Below are 26,684 nucleotides of genomic sequence, written 5' to 3'. Positions count from 1 at the left end.
TTTCGAACCCATGGGTTCAACCTGACCCAACCCGACCCATGTGGGTTGGGTTGGATTTATGTGATGGGTTGAGTTGGGTCGAATTTTTTTTGACCCACCATGGTGGGTCGGATCAAAAAATTCCCTTAACCCGACCCAACCCAACCCATGCACACCCCTAACCCTAAGTTAATGGCGGATTCTCATATTTGGACAGATCCACACTGGACGAATTGGCATATGTGGTGGCATACATAGGTCATCTGCTCATACCTTAGGGTAGGGGTGTCAATTCGTGTTCGCAGGTCGGGTTTGTGTCGTGTCGAGCCATAAGTACTCTGCTATATGGGTTGACCCGAACCCGACCTGTTTAGTAAACGTGTCAAGAATCCTCAACCCTAACCCGACCTGTTTATTAAACAGGTTGACCCAACCTGACACATTTAACCTGTTTAATTAATAAGTTATGTAAAAATTAATACTAATAACCTGTTTGATTAATAGGTCATACATGATCTAAATAATCTATTATTAATTTCTATATATCTAAAATTAAAATACAATTACAACCATAAATATAATAATAAACATATAATTACAACAACAAAAATTAAGCAATAATAACAAAATTTAATACATTTATTACATACACGGGTCAAACAGGTCAAACGGATTTACATGTTAAACATGAACACGACCCGAACCCATTTAGTTTCAACTCATGACCTGTTTATAAACAAGTTAGTCGTGTTGGATTCGCGGGTCATGTCAAATTTTGCCACCTCTACCTTGGGGCACTCGTAGACCGTAGCTATTGTCTGGATTGGATGTGATTGAAACTCATAACCAAAGAAGAAGCTTAGAACCAGAACAAGGATATCCTTATTCCGGATAAGGTTAGCTTCTCACTCATAACCAAATTGGTACCTTCTTCTTTGATGGTCCACTGAAAACCTTTCTATGGTGAGTTGGAGGCATCAGAAACCTCAATTATGGTGTTGGTCGAACCAAGGGAACTCCAAAAGAGCGTTGAAACTGTGATGACTCACTTGGATGAAGTGAAATAGAGACAAGAATGCTCTATTTGAAGAAGACGAGAAATCAATATGAGAGTTAAAGGCCGATGATGGATCAATCATCAATGGTTACTTTGATACCATCTGAAATATGATGATAAACTAGAAAAGAGAGACAATTATTTTTTAACGCGGTTTGGCCATCAGAGCCCATGTCCAGAATCTATGTTATTTTGCTATCTCTGCATTGCTTTGTTGTTTTACATAGGTGCCTTTTTGTGTGCAAGATCTATGGACAAACATCCCTACCCTACATATGTCTAATCATATAGAGATAATTTGTTGATGAGTTGGTGGGACCTTCCATATTTGTTTGGTCCGCCTTCACTAAAATATCTTTGAATTAAACTCCTTGGCCATCCTTTTACCCTCATATCCATGACCTGTTTTATATGTTGCAGCTAAGTGATAGCAAGTAAACTTGAACTAATAGGCTCATAAAATTCAGTCTTCTACTAGAAATGCAGCAGCAAAAGGGTAACTTTTGGTGGGTTGATTTCTCACTGAAAATTTGGAAGCTCCATGCCAAATTCTCATCTTGCTGAGAGGACAGAAGAAATTAAAAAACCAAAGGAAATAAAAAGGAAACTCTTGCAAGAAACAAAAATTCACATGTTTTTGTCATTGCTGATTCATCTTAATTACTTAAACATTATTTAATTAATTTCAAGAGAGTAATGGTTCTTCCAAATCAACTTTACTATTCTTCTTCTCTGAAGATTCATTTATCAACACTTGCCCCATTTTTTCCTGATCGTGTTGTAGCTTTGGAACTGCCTCTTGTTTGATCTCTTTAAGGTCTTCGGCTTTACACAAAAGCACAACATATAAACCAATGACCACAGCAAAAGCACCTAGCAAGCTGAACCCAAAGCAATTTTAGGTTTTTGGTAAAAGGAAAATTTTGAATTTTAACAAATAAGACAAAAAGTGAGGAGAAGAAAATCAATGAAAACTTGGGTTAGAATTTACTTCTCCTCCTTGACAAATAAATAGAATATAGGAACTTAAACTTTGAAAGATATTTCAAAATCCAAAAAGTATTGGTAATATGTTACCTTCCAGTATATAACTCTTCATGTAGAAACACAGAAGCTATAATGGTTGTAATGACTGTGCATAGAGGATTGAACATTGCAGAAAAGAGCGGACCCCTTTGTGATATGTACCAGGTCTGAACAAAAAAGGAAACTGCAGATCCAATTCCCTATCCATAAGAAAAACCCATTGAGTTATTTTGATGGAGAATTCATTTTTGTTGCAATATATGTAATCAAAATGTATAAAACATACTGGAATATATCATAAGAAACCGATAGTAAGATGGAAAAGAGAGAGTTGATGAAAAATTGACTACTTACGGCATATAAACAACATCCAAATTCCTCAACTGAATGCAAATACCATGCTTCCGGGTCATTCTCTATGAGGAATGCAAACATCGCTGATTGTATCATTCCCAAGAAAAGCGTCCAAGTAGATGAATATATATGATCAGGAACGCATGCTGTAACTGGGACCTAGTTAAGTAGCTATAAATTTTAACCAATATTTAGTATTAAAAAAAAAATAATACAAGCTTGGAGAATTTGATTAGTAAAATACCTGCATAATCACCCAAAATGACCAGAAACAACTGCTTCCAAAGAGAGAGAGACAGCCCAACAGCCAATTATCACCTCCTGCTCCAAAGATAGATTTTGATGGTAGCAATTCCAAGTTTAATAGCTTTGGCCCTTTGAGCAATGCCATTGAGATGGCTCCACCAACACAGACGGTTGTCCCTATTATCTTGGCACTACTTCTGAAGCTTCGTATATTAACTTTCTCCATTAATCTAGCGAATTTAGAGACTTTAAAAAAAAAAAAAAAATGTAAAAGCTTCTATAGTTAAATATAATAAAAGGGGAAACATCCATTACAATGTTTAGGGTCACTCATTTTAAAACATAGTTCACCATGGCCTAGTTGGTTTCCAATTTTATTTATTTGTCTACGTTATTTATATCAGATTCTTGAATAGTTAGAATACTATTATCATACTTTAATCTAATATTATCATACCTAGATTATTGTAGGTGGTGGAACTCTAGTGGGAAACCCCACAATTATCATACCAGATTAAAGTTGAAATAAAAGACAATCATAAGTTTAAGCTAACTGAGGTAAGACAAATATGATTTAATTTGTGTTGAAGTGTACCAGATCATTCTTTTCTTTTGTAATAAGTATTCAAAAAAGATATGTTAGATAGCTTGATTTGAACAAGGTTTTAAGATTTCATAAAAATGGGATCAACTTAAAGAATATGACCAAAACAAGTATTTTTTTATACCAAAGTATTGGGTTTTTTTAAGTGTCTGCTTGGTTGTGAGATGGAAAAGCAAGAAGATAAAAAATAGTATGGATGAAAAAGTGGGGGATTGAAAAAATTTTAGTTTTTATTTTTATGTGTGTTTGATTGGAGGGGTGGAAAAGTGGAGAAATAGAAACTTTTTTGTTTAGTTGAGAAGAAAAATGAGAGAATGAAGAATGATGTTTATAAAAATTTACTATCATGACTTATATATATATATATAATTAATAGTTTATAAGAAAGGAAATTAAAAACGTTTACAAAAAAAAAAATATGGTACCAATTAAATAATAGGCAAAAATGAAAAACTGACCCTCTAACTTTTAGCTTTTGTCATTTTAGTCCTCTAACTTTTAGTTTTGTCATTTCAGTCTTCTAAGTTTTAATTTTTGTCAATGTAGTCTTCCGTTAGAACTCAGTTATCTTTTCTGTTAAATAACCCTCTAACTTTTAGCTTCTTTTTTATAATAATTTTTATAATTAAAAGAAAATTAAAAAAAGTTGAAAAAAAAAAAAAAAAAAAACAAGTAACATGAGAAATCAAAACCTTGAACATGTTGGAGAAGTCCAATCCACGAACTTGAATCTGAGTCCCAAATGAAACGTAGCCGCATTCTCGGGCAACAAGCCCAGCATGCCGCACGCCTCACGCCTCAAAGCCGATTTGACATAGCCCATCTCCTCTTTTTTGTTTTCAAATAAGATAAACAGTAACAAAGAAATCAAAGCTCCTCTCAGTAAGATTTTCATAATCTCTTTCCTCCTTTCAATTTATTTTTTTTCTCTTCATATTTCTACCTCTCTAAACACTAAGCTAAGTTTCAAAATCTTCTCATTCATACACAGTCCAGAACTCTGGAGTATCGAATTCGAAAAATTCCACAGACACCGAGAAATATCCGATTAAGCAAGTAGCTCCAACGGTTTCGACCACCGACGACCCCTCTCTCTCGTGCTTCACATTCCGAACATGGATTCTAGGGAGAGTAGCGTGTGTGGTCCTCTCATTTCTCAACCAATTCTTTTGGTACCGCAAAGAGCCTCTCTCGCTAACATCAATCTCCGCTCAGATCGTGGTGGTCCTGCTCGGACACCTCATGGCGTTGACGATAACAGAGCGAGTATTCTTCAAGGGGACTCGAGGAGTGTATTGATCGGTGGTGTGTTGAGCGTAGACTTCGTCAGGGACTCGGGGAGATTGGTATCAGAGATTATGGAATAGTGAGAAGGGGAATGGTTGCGCTAGTAACAGAAGGGGCAGATCCAGATCTTGGCGGCGAAGGCGACGCAAGCGTAAGGGTTGAGAACAGAGGCACAGGTTTTGCACAGATCTTGCGTTCGCCATTTCCAAATGTTTTTTTTTTTTTTTACAGCTTTTTTTTTAACTATGAAAATTATTATTAAAAAAAAGTCAAAACGGTGTAGTTTTGATCACTTAAAGGAAAAAGATAACTGGGTTCTAATAGAAGACCACATTGACAAAAATGAAAACTTAGAGGACTAAAATGATAAAACTGAAAGTTAGAAGACTGAAATGACAAAAGCTGAAAGTTAGAGAGTCAATTTTTCATTTTTGCTTAAATAATATAATCTAATCTCCCTCACTTCATTCTTCACCAACCATCTGTTTATCTTTTCCTAACTGTCTCCCTTTCAACCACCCATCACCACCACCTCCGTCACAAGAAACCCACCACTACCAGTGCCAAAAAAACCCATCACCACACCACCTCTGCCACAATAAACCCACAAAACACAAAAAATCAAAGAAATCAAATAATCCACCAACACCACAACAACACAAAAAACATCCATGGCAACACAAATAATCCACCACCACAGAAACAAAACAACACAAAAAATCAATTAAAAATCCACCACCAACATAGCAACAACACAAAAAATCAAATAAACCACCACAGCNTTCATGCTCTGGTACCCTAGCTTTAAAAAAAAAAAAAAAAAAGAAAGAAAAAAGAAGAAGAAGAAGAAGAAGAAGAAGACAGAGAAAGAGGAAACCAAGGTTGAAGGGAGGAGAAGGATGGATGGATAATTTTCCATCTTATGCCCACTTTCTTTCTCATTTTCTTCCCAGTTTGGGATAAGAACTCCATCTTCACAAAAGGTGAGCCTGGTGAGAAAATAATTTTCTTTCCCATATTCCATCTCTCTAACTAAATACACACACTCACTATTTCTCTCTCCTATTTTCTACTCCTCTTGTTTTCATTCCAAGCAAAAAAGGACTAACGATAGATAGTAATAGTACTATTTTATGCATGTGCATGTTGCTTATTAGGAGTTCAGTTGGGTTCGTGCATTTACCCTAAAATGGCTGCCATTACAAAGGTGATTGCAGGGATCAAATTGGCCATGGCACTTGCTGCTGTTGAAGAGGCCAAGTATAGGCCTTCAAAATAGGCGTTCTGATTTGCTGTCACCCTATGAATAAAAGCATTAATTATACAAAACCTCAGTAACCTCACAACCATATGTAATTAAATCAAGAATATAAATTTCTAGAGAACTCTACCCAATAAGAGATGTCACAAATATTAAAGAAAAGCTCCTTATTCCCAATGAGATCCGACCAGAAGTCCTCCTGCCAAGTGCCAACAGAATCAAGTATGAGAGAGAGAGAGAGAGAATTTTGTGATCACCTTCCTCTAAACCAAGCTATAGGAGCCATGATCAACGTGGCTATGACTTGCCTGTAGACCACAAGCACCCTGGGCTCATACCTTGTACTAAAGCAACTCTAGTAAAGAGAGCAAACCCTGCATAAATGAATTGTAGCCCAATCATAGCCAGTGCAGGCTTGTAATAGTCGAACTCACCCATACTTTGCTTGTCAAAATACTATGGCAATTCAACTATATAACATTCAAAGCACTTCTTTAAAACCCTTTATATTGCAACAATCATGAAAGCACACACGTGACACATATGGAGTGACATGATTTGATAATACTATTTTACTATTATCTTGCAAATTAAGAAACAGACAAAACGGACCAACAAAATAGTAATGCAATTATACACTATAATCCAGAGAGTTGCTTCCTCTTTTAATGTATAAAATAATAATTAAAAATTGCACAGTCTGGCGTGGTGAGATTAGATCCATGGGATAGGGTGTCGAAGATGCTTTTGATTTCACAAGGATTAGCACTAACCTGTCTCAAAGTTGTTGGCTAGGAGTGTGCAAAAAATCGATGAATCGAAAAAACCAGCCGAAATTGACCCAGCTGAGTTCAATTTTTTGGTTCGATTCCGATGCAGTTCGATTTTGGTTTGAATTTTAGAAAACCAAAATATTTTGTTTCGGTTTTGGTTTTGGATTTTTTCACCACGAAATTGACCGAACTGACAGATATATATATATATATATATATGTATGTATGTATGTATTTATGTAACTTTAAGACATAACTGATCAGTGGCTTAGTGGTATGCTCCTTACGTTTTGGCAAACTAATCCCTAGTTTGAGCCTTTGTGTGGGTTTTTGCTATTTAATTTTTTAAAACCCTAGTAGTAGCATGATATAAATACCCCCTATTCTTTTCTTTTCTTTTCTTTTCTTCAGCCGCCTCCTTTCCCAATTTTCTATGTCTCTCTCTACCCTTCTCTCTTCAGCATCTCCTCATTCTTTTTTTTTTTTTTTTCCTTTCTCTGCTGTTTGGATGATAACAACTTATTCAAGACTTGATTTTTACTTCCAGGGCTCGAAGATGTCACAGTTAGAGGCCGAATCAAAGAAGGCCACTCAACAAAGATGCATGCATTTGGTTGAGTCATGATGAGTGAGCTATCTGAGATAAACAAAACAAGAAAAAAGGGAAACAAAAAACAAATCTGAAGCTTGTTGGGTCTTTTTGTCACAGCTGAGTCTGTGAGAGGCTAAGAGGTTTGCATGGTTGAAAGACTCAAAGCTGATCTACTTTTCTTTCTCTCTCTCTCTCTCTAAAATTTCTCTCTCTATAGGCTAAGGTAATTAGATCCAACTTTGATCTACTAGTGCTGCTGATCCTTCTTTTGTTTTGTTTTGTTTTTTTCTTTTCTTTTCTTCTTGATTTTTTCTGTTTGGACTCTTTTGCTAATTCAAAATATTTTCAATTTTATGTTGGAATCTATTTGTAAATTGCTGAAAAAATATTGTTGGAAAATTTTCTTTCTCTTTCGTTCTAATTTGTTAGGGACTTAAGATTTTGAAAATCTCAATAACCCTCTCTTTGGAAAACTTAAAACCTACTGAAACCAACTGAAACCGAAATACACTGAAATCGATTGATTTCCAATCATTTCAGTCAGTTTCGGTTGAGAATTTCACAAACTGAAACATTCGGTTTCGGTTGGCCATACCCATTAAAACCGATCGAAACCGAACTGAGCACACCTATGTCTGCGGCTGCTCTAAATGATTCGATACATCGAGCTTGTTTATATATTACTCCTCTATATTTTCCTTTGTCAATGTTCGTTTTTTCTAGATGAATGTTATGAATATCGGTTCAGAACCTGTTTCAGTTTGTTTAGTAAAACGAGATATTTCAATATTAATTTAAATTGGGTTAGAGTATAATTTCTATTTTGTATTAAAAAAAAATCCTGATATATATATATATATATAAACAAAAAATTATCAATTCAAAAAAAGAAGAAGTAAATAACTAAATATCAAATAATACAAATTATATATTTTTAAGTCTTAACATCAATATCACATCCCAAAATTTATAACAATTACTTTGGATTGGCTGCTTGTAGCATGTGGCTAAACATTTAAAAAAAAAAAAAAAAAAAAAAAAAAAAAAAAAAAAAAAAAATCCAAGAAAAATCCACCACGGCAAATCCACGGCAACAACACACCCACCACCACCATGGACAAAAACCCACAAAAAATTAAAGAAAAATTCACATCAAAACCCATCGGAAATCAAACCCATTACCACCGTGAGGCACCAGAAATCAAACCCAAAACCCACCCGCAATTCACACACCACCGCGAGGCACATGACGCCGGTCTCATCAAGCCACGCCACGCCTACGCCGATCTCCACGCCGTGCCCACGCCGACTTCCAACCCAGCTCCGGTGGCATGCTTAAAAGAAGAAGATAGAGATGTGAGAGAGGGAGTGAGGATGAAGACAAAGATAGAATCAGAGGAAAAAAAAAGAACTGAGTGTACGCTGATCTCCATGCTGTGCCACGCCGACCTCCAACCCAGCTCCGGTGGCGTGCTTAAAAGAAGAAGATAGAGAGATGTGAGAGAGGGAGTGAGGATGAAGACAGATAGAATCAGGGAAGAAGAAGAAGAAGAAGAAGAAGAGAGAACTGAGTGGGAGAGAGAGTAAAAACAAATAATAAAATATTTATTCAAGTTGCTACAGTATCATCTTACTTTTAAAAGTTTATCTTACTTTTAAGACATGATTCTGTAACCTGTAGCAATATTGTAAAAAATTTTAAAATTTACAAGTTTAGCAGGTCGGCTGTGAAGGATTTTTGAGGCTTGATGCTAAATATTGCTAACACATGATATTTACAATCCCGGATGTGAATGCTCTAAAAATGGGACAATTTCATTAAAAAAGTAAAAACTAAAATGGGTGCACATTCTTAAAATTTATTGACCCATTGTTTTAATAAATTGATCCATTCCACATAGCCCATAATGCTTGTAAAGGGACATTGTTGTTTGTGTTGCTTGGTTGGTGGATGAAAGTTGAGAGACACATCACAGTAAGAACTTCAACTCCAACCGAATTATGATGGACCTTCCAGACCGAATTGGCCACTTCTTGAAGAAGAAGAAGAAGATCTCATACCAACCAAGACCACTCGGAGGGGTGGACAAGGCAACTTTGATGATCTAGTTAGAAAATCGATGGAGAAGAAGAAGAGTGAAAAATGAAAGAGTTACCGTGCACAGAGCTTGCAATATTTAATTTATACAGCATGGGAAATAGGTTTTTTTGGTAGTCAGCCATAGTTTTTTTGGACAATTTGTACTCATATTGGGTTGTAGTCCCAACCCCCTACAAAAATGAGCTTGGCATACCGATATTTTCAATAACTTGTTTGCTAAAAGATGAGACAAAAAGAATTGACTTAAAAAAAAAAAAAAGCATATTTGGTAAAAAGTAGGACAAAAAGTGGTTTAAGTAAAAGGTAGCAGATAAAATTTTGGTGCCAAATATATTAGACATGGTTGCAACTACTGAAAAAGAATTAACAAAACAGAAGCATAACATAGACACCTTATCTATGACAAAAACTAACTAACAGGCCCTGTTTATCAAAACAGAGCTGCCAATCGACATATCATGCTGCCCTCTTTACTAAAACAGAGAGCTGCCACTGCCAGCCACCAACAGCATGCTTTTCGGATATACATAGGAGCTAAAGAACAGCATAGATACAATAAGGTAACAGGCACTTGCACTTCATTGGCATTCATAATATTCATGTTGCCTATAGGCTATAAGTCTAGAACACAAAGGGCATTACATTGATGCACTTTCTATGTCACTATTACTACATAATTTTTTTTTTTTTTGGGATAGGACTATTACTTCATAATTAATGAAACATCTCTGAAGTTAAACATGGAATGCAGCTTAGTATCCTGGATAGCGGCAAAGAACTTGCTCTCATTCAGAAGTACAAAAGAATTAAATACATACATTGAACTAAAAATGCTCTCTCATACGCTAAGCTTGTCCATCTCCTTCTTAAGTGCATTAGCCCTCACCAAGCTCCCAATTGTGTTCACAGCCAACTTCAAGTCCTGCAAAGGATTCCCAGGTGCCACTGTTTTGTACAAGTAGCTATCAAAGGTCATCTTCTGCACATACTCATCCGCGCACATCTCAACAAACGCTTCCCTAGCTGGGTTTGACCTATAGAACACCTTTTGCAACACATCCAAGACCTTGTAAGTTGGCCAGTAAGTCTTGTCCCACTTCTCCAAGTACTTCCTTAAATCCCTCTCATCTACCATCCTCTTCCCATTCTCTGACCCTTCAACGATTGCCTCAGCACACATCCTCCCACTCTTTGCTGCAAAATAGATACCTTCACCCGAGCATTTAGTCACGTACCCTGCTGCATCTCCAACCAATGCTACTCTTCCCAGCAATCTACGTGGCCGGGGGTGTTCTGGAATTGGGTGTGCCTCAACTCGTATAATTTTACCACCCAAAATCTTGTCCTTGGCTCTTTTCCTGGTTGCTAGTTGGAACTTCTTGATGTCTCCTTTGTGGGTCACCGTGCCAGTGCCAACAGCCACGTGATCACACTTGGGGAAGACCCAACCATAGAAGTCGGGCGAGACATCATCTCCAACATACATCTCAGCAAGGTCCTCATAATATGCCATTTTATCATCAGGGATTTTGATTCTCTCCTGCAATCAGAGAGACAAATCTTGAAATCAGGGAAGTATTACAATGTAAGTATTTGTTTAGTAAGCAACAATTCCATTTCTGAAAATTGGGTCAAATTTGTGTCCATTTCTAAAAATCGGGTCAAATTTTGAGTCCCTTTTGAAACCTGTATGTCTACTTTCCAATTAAAAATGTTTCACTCATAAATTTGTTTTAAGTGTAATTGATACTGTCATCTACCATTTGAGTAGCTACTGAACCTGGCTAAAACCGAACACAATTTAATTGATACATCCCAAATTTGATATGTTTTGGCATCAAACATATCTATAAACTCTTAACGATGATGCACATGTTATAAGTATTTTAAACAATATTCAATTACTAGAAGTAATAATATATTGAAGCTGGGGCCACAATCATGTAGTAAAAGTATATCATACCAAGCACATAATAGTAACATTACAAACCTGAATTATGTAAACTAAACATTAATTTACCTGAAACGCAATGGCGTAGTCATAATCACCAGCATCAATGGCCTTAGCGACACGAGAATTGGCCCCATCAGCACCAATCACAGCGTCCACCTCCAAGGTCCTCTTCTCCCCAACCCCACCAACCTTTCCATCGAACCCATTATAATGCAACACATAAGGTGAAACCCCATCTTTAGGCACATCCATCTTCAAAAACAGCCCATTGATAACCTCAGCACCATTATCCTTAGCTCTTTCCCTCAAGTACGCGTCCAAAACCTCACGCCTCACCATGCCAATGTACTCATGGGGCTTCAGTGTCTGCCCAATATCCACAGCCACGTTTGAGGGAGAGATCATCTTCATCTTGGTGACACGGCGGTCAATGATGTCCAACGGTAAATCAAACTCACCCACCATGCAAAGTGGGATAGCTCCACCGCAGGGTTTGCAGTTGTCCATTTTGCGCTCTATGAGGTAAGTCTCTATGCCACCTTTGGCTAGAGTCTCAGCGGCTGCGCCACCAGCTGGGCCACCACCGATCACTGCCACTTTGAGGTTACGGTTGGTGAGTCTGGGGCTTGATTTGGAGGCCAAGACTTGGAGTTTGAGCTTTTTGGGTGGTTTTGTTTGGGATTGGGAAGTGAAGAAGTAATGGGGTTTCTCTGTTGAGACTTGTTGGCGGAGTCCCACAAAGGATTTGAGAGCAATGGAAGCCATTTTTGGTTGGAGCTGAACTAGGGAGCTGTGAGAGCTTGAGTTTAGGACTGAAAGTCAGTGAGAGTTTAGGACGGTGTGTGTGACTTTTGTTTTTTGATGGTGGATATGGTTTGGGATATAAGGAAATGTGGGACGTTGGATGTTGGGAATGGACGGTTGGGATTGGATGTGGATAATGGGATAGATTTTTTCGGGTCTCTTTTGGTTTTGGTGTGACGGTTTTTTAGTTTATAAATAAGGTGGTTGAGTTTAAGCCACGTTTGTTTTGGTTTGAATTTTAGTAGGGTTGTTCTCTGGGTATCCCACATGCAACCAATGAGATTTCCACACGTCATTTTTGGAGCTTCAACTTTCATACATTTGTGTTTGTGGTACTATTCTCACAATGACGTACGTACAAGAGGGACCCATGAATTTGATGAGTTGACAACCATGTTTATCAAATATCTGCCCGATGATATACAAATCAAAACTTAATTGAGCGGTTTGTGGCATGGTTTTTAATTCATCATCAGCGCTTTACTAACCACCACTTTCACCACCACCCCAACCACCATCTACTCTTCATTTAACACATATATATGTTAATCAAATATCTAGATTTGCATCCTTTTCTTTAACTAAACAATATTGATTTTGAAGGATAACTACTAAGAAATTTTTAGTAACGTGGTTTAAATTTTGTAAAAATATATGTAGGTAAAAAAGTGTGGGAAAATTTGTATGGATGCAAAATTTATTCTCTATGAGCACTTGAGTTGTGCTATACCAAATGTCATTTTAATATATCAAAACATACTTTATTTATTTTACCATACTATTTTACAATACACTTACATCATATGTTCTATTTTAACATTCAACAAATTAATATAATATTATCAAACCATTAAAATAATATAAACATCAAACACAACCCATAAATCAAACATGAAAAAATGTATACACTTAAATTAGTTTAGAGTAAAATTTTTATTTTGTATTAAAAAAAAAATATATCAAACACCATAACCACCGGCAAAATAGCCTTTAAGCACATGCAATTAATTAGACACAAAGATCACCAACCACCATACTTGAGCCATTGCCATTGGTAGAACTACCATAAACAAGCCATAGCCACCACCCACAACCCATAAAATCAAACTTGAACAAACCCACAACCTAGTCCCCGCCACCAACAGCTCACCAACCACCACCAAAAATCAATTGAAATGAAGATATTATAGCTGAGTTTATGTGTTTTGTTGACTCAATGGGTAGGTTCCCTCACCACTAATCCACCTTGACACAACTCATTGATCCACCTTACTATAACCCACCAATCCACATCTAGAGAGAGGAAGAGAGGTTGTGAGTGAGTGAGAGAGAAAGGAATCGAGGAGAGGGTGTGAGTGAGAATGAGAGAGCAAGAAAGGCTGAGAGAAAATCAGACCCCGGAGAGAGAGGGAGAGAGAGAGAGAGAGAGAGAGAGAGAGAGAGGTAGAATAAAATAACCCAAATTTTTTTTACAATTTCCATTTGTACAGTTCCAAATTTAGAATTGTACTGTTCATGGAAGCCAAAAAAATCTAGAAAATGTTTTTCAATCATTAATTGGACTTAAAAAATAATAATAATTTGAAGAAGAAAAAAAATTCAAAATCTAGACAATTAATTGTAATATTTAATAGAAGTTGATGAAGATTCCTTAATTAAATAAACTTGAAATTTAAATAATTGAAATAAACAAAAGTAAATTTAGATAATTGAAATGAATTCTAATAAAATATAGATGCTGAGTTATACATTTTAGGCTTTTTTTTTTTTAATGAGCAAAAATTGGTAGGGACTGAAGTGACTTCCCCACTTGAATGTTATCATAGTAGTAACATCCTTGCTATTGGGCTTCCCTAGATTTCATTTCTTTACGTAATACTTACACATTTTTTAAAATTTTAATTGATGCACTATTCTTATTAGCTTTATTGGGCTTCCTTTGATGCTTGTTGTTTTCACGGGTTCAATCTCTCTAATCAATTAACCAATTTCAAGGGGCCCATCTCTTTCGTTTCATGCCTTTGACCTCCCTCCATATCCTTTTAAATTTTCAAATTCTTCCAGCCAAAACTAAGGTGATAGGATCCTTATAATCACCTTTGTAAGTGCTTTCATTTCGGTGTCCATCTCTGTTGGGCCGCTTGTGGTTTTTGCTATCGCATCTCATTTGATACACATAACTATGTTATGGCAGTTCTGGGCATTCTTTTTTGTTGTGGCCCATTTGACCACATCAATAGCAAAAGCCTGCTAGTCGTTCATAACAATTTCCTCTTCCTCGAACTTTAATCACCTTAAGCCCAATGGATTTGTAGAATGTGAGAACTAGTTTGTTTTTTCTTATTAAACAAAGTAAAAGACTAGCAGAAGACTAGAAGGTTTTCAAGTTGACTGGTTTATACTACAATTTGCAATATTTTATTTTTGGCTTTAAATAGAAGTTAAATATTTCTGGAAGATTACAAATAACAAGTTTCCCAAATTCATTTGATTAAAACATGTCCTGGAAAGTTCGTTTTTCATGCAAATCACCAACCAAATGGGCCTTCACTAGAACAAGTCTAGACATATTTACAATACCAGGTACCTCACACGGTTGTGAATTCTTCAATTACACAGCTTACCGACATTTAAACCACAAAAGCAAGCTGCAAAGAATGGATACAAAATTTGCTTACCTATACAAACCGAGAATGTCCAACAAATTAAACAATATAATTGTTTTACAATTGTTACGACATATATGCTTTGCCCCCAACATTGTGAAAACAATACGCCTCTAAATTCTTCATGCACAACATTTAAGTAATCTCCTATAGTAGGTGAACTCACAAAATCAAACATTAGACCACGCAAATATTGAAAATTTGAGCCTCACCCACTTTTTTTCCGTGTGTATATTTCATAATTTTCATTCCCACGCGCTCCTTAACCACACGAAACATTATGGTATTCCTCTAATTAACAATCTAACGTATAATATTTGTACAAAATTTTATATGGTTTTTTGGACTCATATCGTTGCAACAAAATCATGGTAGTTGAAGTAGGTTAGAATCACCCACAGTTGGTTCATCAAACACATCCTCCATCTTTGTTACGTTGCTTCTCTACTAGCTAGGATTTTACACTTCTCCATATGTTTAAAATCCCAACCCAAATGTTCTTAATTCGTATCCTAAAACCCCATTTCACTAAAACATAACTTGGAGCTAGGCATTGCGAAAAGAGCTGCAATTTATCAAACATGAACTTCTTGGTGGTGCTAACAATATTTGTGACTGTCCTAGGAATTGCCATTGATGGATGCAATTGCAAGACAGTGCAGTTCATATTTGGAGACTCCCTCTCAGACGTTGGAAACAACAAGTACCTAAGCAGGAGCTTGGCTCAGGCAAGCTTGCCATGGTACGGTATTGATTTTGGCAATGGATTGCCTAATGGGAGGTTCACTAATGGACGCACAATGTCTGATATAATAGGTACGTACTTTATGCACATGCAATCTCAACTTTTGTGATAAATCCATCTTATGGGGCAAATTAGATATTACAAATTTAAATGTGTATGCATCTAGCGCTACGTCATTTAAAATTTTAAATGACACGACAATTTGTATACAGTTAGATTCAAGAACTGAAATCTTGATTGTGAAATGGAGATGATCTTGTTTTGTATCACTATGCTAGAAAAACTTGATATGCAAATAACACTAACTTGTGCATATTGATCAGGTGACATCACTGGCCTCTCAAGGCCACCAGCCTTTCTGGATCCATCCTTAACAGAAGACATAATATTGCAAAATGGAGTCAATTATGCCTCAGGAGGTGGTGGGATTCTGAATGAAACTGGCAGCCTATTTGTAAGTTGTAACCATTAACAATTCATACTCCTTGTGTAGTTGTGTTATCCCTCCTATCTCATGAACAACAAAATATGATCCAAGCTAGACTGAAATTTTTTGGTGTCTTGCAGATACAAAGGTTCTCTCTTTATAAGCAAATTGAGCTTTTTCAAGGGACAGTTGAACTGATTCAAGCCAAAATTGGAAAGGCGGCAGCAGACAAGTTCTTCCAAGAATCTAAATATGTGGTTGCCTTAGGGAGCAATGATTTCATCAACAACTTCTTGATGCCAGTTTACAGGGATTCGTACACTTACAATGACCAGACTTTCATTGAGTATTTAATGGAGACACTCCAAGCACAACTAAAGGTTAATTAATTAACTAACAATTTTCAATCTACTTCTTCTCTTTCTTCCTTTAAATTTATTTTTAACTGAATTTTTTTTTTGGGGTATAGATTTTGCATGGCTTAGGAGCTCGGCAGCTGATGGTTTTTGGGATAGGTCCAATGGGTTGCATTCCACTCCAAAGGGTCCTCAGCACAAATGGGAATTGTCAGGATAGAGCAAACAAACTGTCTCTCAGCTTCAATCAAGCTTCAAGCAAGCTTTTAGCTGGTTTAACCAAAACACTTCCTAATGCATCTTACAGATTTGGAGATGCTTATGATGTTGTCAATGACGTGATTACCAATCCACAAAAATTTGGTACGTAGTTATATTGACATTGAAACATGTAAACGTATTTTCACGCACTTCCTTTGAGCTTGGTTTTTATTTTTATTTTTTTAGTATCTATGCATGTTAAACATTGCACTGAATTTGATGCTTGCAGGATTCAGTAACTCTAAAGATCCATGTTGCTCCTTTTACAATATTCGACCAGCTCTCACATGTGTTCCTGCATCAACATTGTGCAAAGATAGAAGCAAGTATGTGTTTTGGGATGAGTATCACCCAACAGATAAGGCCAATGAGATAATTGCTAAAGAGCTCATCAAGAAACTTGGACTTTTGGATGGTGGCGCACCCTCCCCAGCGCCTGCAGCTATTGCTCCTTCCCCAAAGTCTGCTCATTCCCCAAAGTCTGCTCATGCTCATTCCCCAACCTCTGCTATTGCTCCATCCCCAGAGGGATAGTATATAATCTAATTAAGAAATTGTTTCTGTTCAGCAAATGCTATTATTGATGCTCCAATATCTATATGGAATAATTTTCTTTGTAGTTTCCAAGAGTTGGTCATAAAATGAAGTAATTAATGTTATGGTTTGTGTATTCAATTACATGCACTTTTCTTAAAACCGTTTTGCATAAGGAAGAATGATCACATTCACTAATGGCATTATAATCTATAATCCTTAAGATATCTATATATATTTTTGGTCCGGTCCTGAATCCAATCCTACAAAATATGGATACCTTAGACTAGCTAGCTAGTAGTCATGTTTGACTTGTATTTCATACATGTATATATATGTATATATATATATATATATACACACACTCACATGAGAATTACACTTGGTATCTTCGAGTTTACTTCACGCTCCAGACCAATGAGTTCACCACCTAAGTATCCCGTGGGGATAATAATAGTCATATTTCACCTAATTTAAATTGAAGTGTAACACTTTAATTGGGCATTTTTCTATAGTTAAATATCAATTAAATAATCTTTATTTATTTCTTTATTATAAATTTTCACTTGATATTCATGATTCTTATTGTTTTTTTAGAAGTAAAATTTAATTAAAATTTCATATTTACATTTTACTAACATATTTTTTCAAAATGATCATAATATGAATAATTCATTTAATCTTCTTGTAATAAAATCAAAGTGAAGTAGGATTTTATTAGTTCTAATCTTGAAAAACTTTTTCTATAGACAAGATTGTAATGCAAATTGTCAACAAAATCTGAGTGATTAGGTTAGAGTTTCCTTAGTAATTAATATGTGATTAAGTTAGGGTTTTCTTAATTATGACCCAATAATACAAGCAAAGGCTAGTCATGCGATTGGGTGGATTTGGGTGCTTAACACATTTCAAATCCTGCACCATAGTTCCAAACTAAAAAATATACTAGTACATTAGCAAATAAAATTCAAAACAAGTTTGCAACTCCTTTAAAACCAAGTGGTGACTCCTCTCTTTGCCTTAGCCCACATGGTTTGCGGTGTACTCTGACCCATGTGTCAAATGGGGTCTCACTTAGAAAGTCAGCATGCTTCACAACTATCCATCATTGAAGAACTCTATAAAAATCAATGGAGCCTGAGTTAGGGGTGATCACAGTTTCCACCTATATATTGATTTTAAAAAATTCTAGACGAATTTAATAAGGAGGTGGAATGCAAGAATTTTTTTGTTCTTAGTGCTGCCAAATGTTACTCAAACGTTGAAGCAAATATCACGTGACGTGTTGGAGTTTAGTATCTTTCAATACTTTCAAACTCCGAGGTCAAAATTTCTCCAACGAGGGAAGTGAATCAAGTGATGCAAGAAGTGCTACTACAATTCATTTTAATATAGTTTTGCTTAATTTCAGAAGTCAATAATATTTTTATTGGTCATTAGACTTTATTTTAGGTATTTTTAGTTAATTATGTTATTAGTATTTATTTAAATTCCTAGAGTTAAACAGCGTCTGTGCAATGAAATAGAAATTTCCTAAGTCAGTTAGAATTAATGTTTTATTTCTTATTTTATATAAACATATAAAATACTAATTAACATGTCAATGATGAATAAAATTTCTCTATGAAAGTTTTTAATAGTCTAGTATTATCTTCTCCTAAATTTTCTATTTGCTTAAGGTTGCAACTTTTTCTCTTAGGCTCTTAGCTATTTAACTTATTTATTTACGTATAACTTTTTAGATCCTTACTTTTTTTTAAGGTATAAATATACTTTAACCAACTTTTAACGAATAAGCAAATAATTCAAACAAAAATCTTTTGTCCAACACTTTATGCTCCACCAACTGCAGTGTGATGTGTTCAAATTTATTTATTTTAAAATTAAAATTAAAATTTTTGTTACTTTATAGGGGGAAAAAGAAGGCTACATATAATATAATGTGATTAGTGAAGTATAAAGTGAAACTCTCTTTATCATAATGAGAATAAAACATTTTTATTCATATGCTTCCAGCAAAAAAACTATATCTAAATACACATTAACGATGACTTCAAGCAACACTAGATGCTGACGTCTAAGTTTTTCTTGTTTTTAAATTTCAACTTTGCATCAGTTTTTGTTTTGTCCTGCAACACAGAACTTCTTAGAACCATAGCTTTGTACTAAGTAACAAGATCAATTTTGTTAAGCTACAGAGCCTAACTCGCTTGGTGGACTCACGTGCAGGAGTTTCCATTGAATTGCCAAATAGCTCCATTTTCCTGGATTTGACGTCTATCAATTGTTAGCCGATGAATCTCAATAGGGTAGTAATGGCATGGCAATTCAATTGAAATTTCTTTGACACAGTCCTGATTCAAACACTAGCTAGCTACCTTAATAGCTGAAATGGGGGTTCCACTATGCTTCCTCTTACTACTTTTTCTACTTTTTGTAATGAGCCTTTCTAGCGTGGATTGCTTCCATTGGTATGGAGATATATTAATGGAATTATAGTTGTTGTTCCACTACACTAAAGGATTCGTGTCCCTTTGAACCTTTATGACAGGCCCAATTTAGTGTAAACTACGTCTACATCTAACCTTAGGTCTCGGAGCATCTATATATACTCTATTAGGATTCTCTGTATTGCACTTAGGCTGTTAGGCTGAATCATGTAATCCTAGCTGTTATCTCTCACCTCTATAATAATCTTCTTCAATTTATTTGACCATTTGTCATTGACCTCCAAGACAAATATGTTAACAATAAAAATCTAGTAACACAAAATTTTACAATTTCATTCACAATATTTGAGATGATGAATTTAGACTTTGATGAAGATTTTAGAACAGATTTTATTTAAATGAACATGATGCTAGATAGCATGTGTTGGAGTTGGCTCATTTTTGTTTTTGGACCACTAACCAAAGGGTCTTATCGGAGCGTTTAATTAGAGTTGGGGGTGCACGGGTCAACACCCCCCGTGCTCGGGGTATTTTGGGAACTTGCACAAGCAGGGTTATGTTATATGTAAACACTATTGTAACCCTAGTTTCTCAGATAATGGATTATTAACAGCTCACTCCCATAGACATGGGCATGTGTACTTTTAGCCTTTCCAAATTGAGCACGTGCCTACATTGATTCCTAAACAAGTACAGAAGTCTAGTTAGGCCTTAGATTTGCATCATCAGACAGAACGAAAGCTGTTTCTTTATTTTGGATTTCCTGCAGATTCCTTTTAGTATTGCACGAATAAGAGAACATTAACACTAGAACATAATCATGAGGATTATATATGCAACGAGCAATAGCCTTCCTTTCTCTTACCCTTCTAATACAATTGTGTTTTTGGCTTTGAAGAGGTGGTGATGATCTCTATGTATTTCATTTTCTTCTAGGACTTGAAATGTGAAAAATATAGAATACAGTATGTTGAATTGCAAGGAGTAGCATGCATGAGTTACTGCTCACTTGCTCAGCTCTGTTTTCCCTATTCCAAATTTTCCTCACATGGAATTATGCCTGTATAGCGGCATTACAGTACTCCATTATACTAAGGTGGTTGTCACATCGTCAATTATAGCTGTTGGTTTTCTACTTTTGGGGTCATAGAACATGTTTCTGTTTATGCATTAGGAAACTAAAACTTAAAATACCAACCAATTTCCCTATAATGGATTCAATTACATAGTGCCACCTAAGATCTGACTTGATCTTTAGAAGCCAAGTTAATTAAATACATGTTTGAACTTTAGAGCTAATGCAACTATATGAACTATTACACAACTAAATTGGATGTGTCAATGACTAGTAAATCCTGAAGACTGTCCCCAATCCTGGCAGGTGAATTCTATCTCTTATCTTGGTATACATATGTCATTATATATATATATATATATGTATGTATTGACATATATATATTTGGAGAGAGAGATATTCAGAGAGAATGTTACCTTGGAGATTTCATTTTAATAAATCCGTCCACATTTGAGAAGCCACAGTACCTCGCACTAACAAACCGAAAAGCTACATCACAATGGAAAGTATACTTCAACTAAGCATACTACCATGGTGAAGTATGGTCGTGCCTGAATTATGACTCAACTTTAAATGTGGCATATACAACTTTATTCCATCAGAAACATTTGACAGCTTACACTGAATCCCACTCAGTTCCAAAAAATGAAGACCAAGGTTATGATTTTGTGCAAGGTTTTAAGCAAGCATGAGTACAGATTACGCATAGTTGGTATATATCCAGTGTGAAAATCTGTTTCTGTGAAAAATTCAGAATTTTTTAAATTGATTACTTATTTGATACTCTGTTCATAGTGTGGTAGCCTTTGAACCTAACTTGGACACCTCAAAAGAAAGCTATCCTAGGATAGGACTCTATACATTAGACACCAGAAGATAAGACTCTCCAATGCATTGATGTTGTTTGACAATGAGAAGCAGGAAAGAAAAGCTTAATCATTATACTTTAGCTATGATAAATTGCTACGAAACTTCCGTTAAGTTCTTTTCATGCACTTCTAATTAACTATTCTTGGTGAATTATATTTTAATTTAGTTGATATTGTCAAGCCATTCAATATGATTTCCGATTAAACAAAACTGTTCTTAAAACTAGTTTGTACAAAAGTCAGTGCTAAAAGACAAAATTGCTAAAAGTTAAGGGGACAATAACTTAGCAGCTGCACTATCTCAAAGAGAAAAAGTAGTTAAAGAAGCCAATTAGAAATAAAGACTCAAAGTCTCCTTAATTATACGATCATTCAGCCTTTCCATAGACCACGATATCACACACGCCATTAGCATGCAGTAAATTAAAGGCTGGCATGATGCTTTTTACACTGTAATGGAAGAATAGACCAAAGAGCTTCTTTTATCATATATATATATACACAAAAAAAAAAGACCAAAGAGTTGAGTATTGTTTGTTTAACATTGCATAGTTGACTTAAGGATTGTTTGTATAATCTATGAGCACAAATGCATGTTGTTCTTCCGCCAATTTTCTTTGATTCTTGATAGAACTCCTATCCTCTTTAAATTGGAAAAACTGCCCCAACCTCCAAAAAAAGCAAGCAGTTTTGTTGAAATTATTTTCCACAAGCAAAAACTTCTACAAGTTCATACTTCATTGGCTTAGAAATTTTTCTTACTTAATATGTGAAAATGCCTTCAACATACATGATTTATGATAGAGAAGAAATCATTTCAAGTACCAAGTCCAACTTTAGTCTATTTTATGGTAATAAATATGCTTTAAACATATGATCATTTTTTTTATTTGCAAAATGAAAAGTCTAAAATGCCAAATCATCATCCAATTGTTAGAAGATTTTTTGCTAGCTGCTACTGCTTTTTTCCCATCTGTCCTGATGTGCATGAAGTTTCTTCACACCTCTGCTCTTGATATGATTTGTTTATACACCATGCTCTGGACTACTACTCTTCTGAGGTACATTTTCATAATTTAATGAGATTTTATGTTTCTATATTTACTTTGTGGTCCATTCCTGTGGTACATCTGCACCTTCAAATGCCATAGTGAGTAGTGACCAACAAGTTATTCTCCATTTTCAGGGTGAAGTTCAAAAAGGCCCCCGGCAGATGGGGAAGTGGTAAGAAAGTGGGTGTCTACCACTTCTACAATCCACTTTCTCCACTTAAACCAAGCAATTGCATAAATGCTTTGAGATTTTTATATACAATGAACTTTAAGTGGTCTACCTAAAATACTTCCTTAAAGAATGTAGATTTGTTACTAATAGACTTTCTAAGAACTTTGTTGTCCAGCACCAACCCATCAAAAGAATTTTCTGCAATTTATTTCTCTTCTCTCTTTTTCACCAAGGAAGGGTTAAAAAGGGAACCAATTTGGTGGTCCAAAAGGCAGTTGAGTTGTCCTTCACGTAACGTAAACAACTAGACAGGCATAGTTTGTTTATGTGCTTTTTTAATATTGATTTTTTTTTTTTTTAAATATTTGTGGGTGGTTTTTGCTGCGAGGTCGTGAAGTTGGAAGAAATCTTCAGCATCCTAAGTCAAATGAAGATACGTATCTCATTTTTCCAAACTATATCATATAATACTACATGCAATTTATTATTGTTGAAATGAGAGTAAATGCACCTCAAGAGAAATGAAAAGCAGAAGGATGAGAAAGCACAAGTTTCTTATGGAATTTCGTTAGATCAGACATACTGAAATATAGAAGAAAGTCAAGAAACTGATATCAAATAGTGAATCAGACTCAAACATAGTTCATGAGTTACACCACATGACTTTAAGATGCCTATCAGTGAGGGTTCATAAATTCTGAAGCTGTAAGGAGCAGTAGTGAATCAATTTTAGCAACCCAGTATTCACCCTGCCCTTCTTGCTCCAATTTAGATCAGATTTCGAAAAGTATTTTCCATTTGTCTAAAACCATTTCATATAGAGGACTGACACCAAATTAATGATTCTTTCAGAAAACATGTTCAAGAGGAGAGTCATCTTCTGTGTCATTTTTGCAAAATGTTTGCAGAAAGAATAGAGGATGAAACTTTTCTGCGACAGGACCAACCATTTTTAGGTATAGCACTTGAGTAAATTACAGGGTGAGGAAGGTTAGTAAACCTCTTTTAATGCTGGTGCCTTAAAAATTTCTCAGGCTATGCAGCAAAGTGACGCAGGACAACCAGAACGAAAACTAAACAATAGAAAAATAAAGGGATATGACCTAGGAGTCAGCACCTAGGCTTTGCTTGGAGTCAGCACCAAGCGGGAAAACCACTAGGAGTCAGCACCTAGGGTAGACCTGGAGTTAGCACCAAACCAAAGAAAGACCAAACGACCATTGTTTTCATTCATCAAAAATATCAGCTGTCTCTTCAAGGAGTACAATAAGTTGCTTATAAAGGATTGTTAAACCCTAGTTCTAATTGACTAGGAAACCCTAATTGCCTTATTACAAAAATAACCTTACTTCTAAATTAAAATACTAAAAGCCCAATAACTAAAAGCCCAATAAACTAATAGGACCTAAAACATAAAAATACAATGGGCTTGCAATCATAAATAATACTAAATAATAATCTTCTTGTGTTTCCCTCATCACAAAGGCTTTTTGAGGCAGATCTTACACTACACATTTGACTTTTACTTTTTAGATAACTTGCAAGCCAAGAATGAAGATTACTTAAAATAATCACAATTAGGATCTTTTGAAGGAAAAAGTAAGGGCTTCAAGAGCTGCTTTTGAACATCTTATGCAGCAAAAGTAAGGAAAACTCCTTCACAAAATTACCACAGTCAAACTGGAATGAAGCTTATGCTGCTAAGTGCAAGGCAGTTGGAAGAGGTGGTGCAAGAAATAGTTGAGGACAAATTAGGGATGAGATAAGTGTAATACCCCAGATTGTGTAAATTTTATTGGACTGGATTGTATTTGTGACAATAAGCTTTCTATATTCAAACTAATGGAGGTCAGCAGCTGAAGCTACAGCTTTGAGAGGTGTTAAGGCGGTGGAGAGCATGTACTTGAGAATAGTTATCATGGATACTGATGCCAAGCAGATTTATACCAAAGTGGTGAAAAATTAAACCATGACAGCATGGTAGATTGCTGTTATCCTCACAGATATGCAAACACTAGTAAAAAGACTTGCAAGCTTGATTCAAGGAACTGCAACAACTGATACAACCAATGTTTTCTTGAGGCTGTTGCACCCTACAAAGGCACAAAAGGGTGTCCTTATCCCCATCCTCATTAATTGAACACTAAAACAAGGATTAATTTTCATATTTCTTTTTGATTTCTTCTTTATTTTAGCTTTAAGGCTTTTCTTGTTTTAGTTTGTTGTCACCTCTTTCTGCTTCTCTTTTGTTCTGTTTACTATTTCCTTATCTTCAAGCCAAAATAAAATGATAAAGATATTCCAATTATACCACAAAGGTTAATAAGAAAAAACCAATTGATGGAAAATGTTTGACTACTGATATAAATTAAAGAGCTTTGTGAACAGACCAGTGGTCTTAGAATCTGTAGCTGCTGCCTCAAATATCAACATAGAGAAAAGCTGCTTGTTCATGCTTTACCAACCCACATTCTATTTGATGAGCTATGAGTATGCGAGATGTTACACACAAACAAACACAACTGGATCTCAAGTTCACCATAATATAACAACTGGTATGCTATGCATCAAGCTTTTTAGCAACTAATAGTTAAAATTCAAGTTCATACAGATAGTTAAGCAGATCTGCCTGCTTCAAGGCTATCAGATTAACAGAACTGAATTCTACTCTAGTTATTCATTTCTCTTTCTCTCGTCATACATTATTGCTATCCAAATTTTTCTTTGTCGCTTCTCACGCCCAAGAAAACAAGAAGATAATAAGGCTCTTGAGTCTTGATCTACTTAAATAAGTAATTAAGAAGCATATTCTTTACTGCTGCTATCCCAAACACTAGATAATATAATGAAGAACACTCCTACCACCTAGAAAACTAACATTCACAACAGCATTTCCCTTATACTGGTGGCTTTGGAGTGTGGCGGTTATTGGCTCCTGATCCCGGGTAATCATGCAGTTCAATATCCATCCTTCCAGAAAAGGTTTGTTCATCCCACTTTTCCTCAGTAGCTAGCTGTGTATGAAGATAAGAAAAATGAATTAGTATGTTGGAATATTAGTGATTGGCTCTTAGATATCATACAATATTGAGTAAAATTTTGGACTATCTTTCATCAACTTTGTTATTACCATGGGGGTATTCTGTGAAACTAGATGAACTTGATGCCCATGCATTAGGTTTCCGATTCCTACAAATACAATAAAACATTTCATAAGAAGGAGAAAATAATATGATGATGATGATGAACATCGAGAATAAAGTTATTGGAAATTTACTTGTGACTGGGACAGCGTTCAAGCTGATAAGTTGAGAGAACACCAATAAGAGTACAAGTAGAGGAGAGAAAGTGTTTGCCATTGCTTTGGAAGTTTTCCAAGTGACAACTTCTATGAATGTTGTTTCTCATAAAGCTAGCACTCAATTTATACACGTTTAAAGATTTTTCTAGACTTTTTGTGGGATGCCAAAATAACCATATTTCTAAAGTCAAAAAAGGTCATAGGAACACAACATTATTGGTGGGGGCTTTAACGCATTACCAATCTTTGCAAACTTCTGTTCCTTTCTCTCTCTCTTTTCTCTCAATGTAAAGTTGTAAACCACAGATGTGGAAACCAAAATTCATGAAAATCATATTTTAGTCGGCAGTGAGAGAAAATGGAACACACTATGCTAGTGGAAGGTGACAGCATTATATGGTGTGGCTACACCTGAGCTCATGCATATTTTCTTGAGTCAAGCTCTAGTGGAAAAAATTATGATTATACTGAGAAATTCCATGAATTGACAAAATCATGAAAGGTTTACATCCAAGAAACTCACTAAAAGTAAAGCACTCAATACATTTGTGACCCTCTAACAAACATATTATAACCACCAATTGTGGCATGAATCTTTGCCAATTAAGTATGAATGTATGATCGACAAAATTCGATGATTTTTGAGGTTACCATTATCTTGCATTTTGTTGTCAATTGAAAAATTCAGAGAACCAAAATATAGGAAAACAAAATTTTTGTGAATTCTTTGGAACTTGT

At 35.5% G+C, this 26,684-nt stretch overlaps 4 protein-coding genes across 4 annotated transcripts; 1 reads left to right on the top strand and 3 right to left on the bottom strand.

The window, feature by feature from the left end:
* Positions 1–1,313: 1,313 nt before the first annotated feature.
* On the bottom strand, positions 1,314–6,281 carry LOC112028962 (WAT1-related protein At4g30420). Its single transcript, XM_024061654.2, is given in 8 exon segments — positions 1,314–1,917; positions 2,114–2,262; positions 2,417–2,575; positions 2,661–2,892; positions 5,737–5,853; positions 5,945–6,013; positions 6,072–6,141; positions 6,144–6,281. Coding segments are annotated over 8 exon segments (1,101 nt in total). The 5' UTR covers positions 6,253–6,281; the 3' UTR covers positions 1,314–1,721.
* Positions 6,282–9,831: 3,550 nt separating this feature from the next.
* Positions 9,832–12,188, bottom strand: LOC111998707 (geranylgeranyl diphosphate reductase, chloroplastic). Its single transcript, XM_024030797.2, has 2 exons — positions 11,301–12,188; positions 9,832–10,820 (listed from the first exon to the last, which is right to left on the bottom strand). The coding sequence occupies exons 1-2, from the start codon at positions 11,997–11,999 to the stop codon at positions 10,119–10,121; spliced, it is 1,401 nt and encodes a 466-aa protein (XP_023886565.1). The 5' UTR covers positions 12,000–12,188; the 3' UTR covers positions 9,832–10,118.
* A 3,014-nt stretch (positions 12,189–15,202) lies between these two features.
* Positions 15,203–17,152, top strand: LOC111998717 (GDSL esterase/lipase At1g74460). The gene is made up of 5 exons (XM_024030808.2): positions 15,203–15,520; positions 15,773–15,903; positions 16,017–16,256; positions 16,346–16,595; positions 16,723–17,152. The coding sequence occupies exons 1-5, from the start codon at positions 15,286–15,288 to the stop codon at positions 17,025–17,027; spliced, it is 1,161 nt and encodes a 386-aa protein (XP_023886576.1). The 5' UTR covers positions 15,203–15,285; the 3' UTR covers positions 17,028–17,152.
* Positions 17,153–25,160: 8,008 nt separating this feature from the next.
* Positions 25,161–26,059, bottom strand: LOC111998719 (uncharacterized). The gene is made up of 3 exons (XM_024030809.2): positions 25,923–26,059; positions 25,776–25,834; positions 25,161–25,659 (listed from the first exon to the last, which is right to left on the bottom strand). The coding sequence occupies exons 1-3, from the start codon at positions 26,002–26,004 to the stop codon at positions 25,543–25,545; spliced, it is 258 nt and encodes an 85-aa protein (XP_023886577.1). The 5' UTR covers positions 26,005–26,059; the 3' UTR covers positions 25,161–25,542.
* Between the last annotated feature and the right edge of the window lie 625 nt (positions 26,060–26,684).

Source organism: Quercus suber, unplaced genomic scaffold (genome assembly GCF_002906115.3).
Source record: "Quercus suber isolate HL8 unplaced genomic scaffold, Cork oak 2.0 scaffold_44, whole genome shotgun sequence".
In the NCBI taxonomy this organism is placed as follows: domain Eukaryota; kingdom Viridiplantae; phylum Streptophyta; class Magnoliopsida; order Fagales; family Fagaceae; genus Quercus; species Quercus suber.
The sequence above is the reverse complement of the archived record's forward strand: the minus strand, read 5'-3'. Positions and strand labels throughout refer to the sequence as shown.

Bases quoted from the DNA above. Each gene is read 5' to 3' on its own strand.
- LOC111998707 (XM_024030797.2), bottom strand. From the start codon at position 11,999: ATGGCTTCCATTGCTCTCAAATCCTTTGTGGGACTCCGCCAACAAGTC. The intron at 10,821-11,300 runs GTAAATTAATGT...CTCTGATTGCAG, and splicing joins ACTACGCCATTGCGTTTCAG to GAGAGAATCAAAATCCCTGA.
- LOC111998719 (XM_024030809.2), bottom strand. From the start codon at position 26,004: ATGGCAAACACTTTCTCTCCTCTACTTGTACTCTTATTGGTGTTCTCT. The intron at 25,835-25,922 runs GTAAATTTCCAA...TTGTATTTGTAG, and splicing joins GAACGCTGTCCCAGTCACAA to GAATCGGAAACCTAATGCAT. The intron at 25,660-25,775 runs GTAATAACAAAG...CTTCATACACAG, and splicing joins TTTCACAGAATACCCCCATG to CTAGCTACTGAGGAAAAGTG.
- LOC111998717 (XM_024030808.2), top strand. From the start codon at position 15,286: ATGAACTTCTTGGTGGTGCTAACAATATTTGTGACTGTCCTAGGAATT. The intron at 15,521-15,772 runs GTACGTACTTTA...CATATTGATCAG, and splicing joins CACAATGTCTGATATAATAG to GTGACATCACTGGCCTCTCA. The intron at 15,904-16,016 runs GTAAGTTGTAAC...GGTGTCTTGCAG, and splicing joins ATGAAACTGGCAGCCTATTT to ATACAAAGGTTCTCTCTTTA.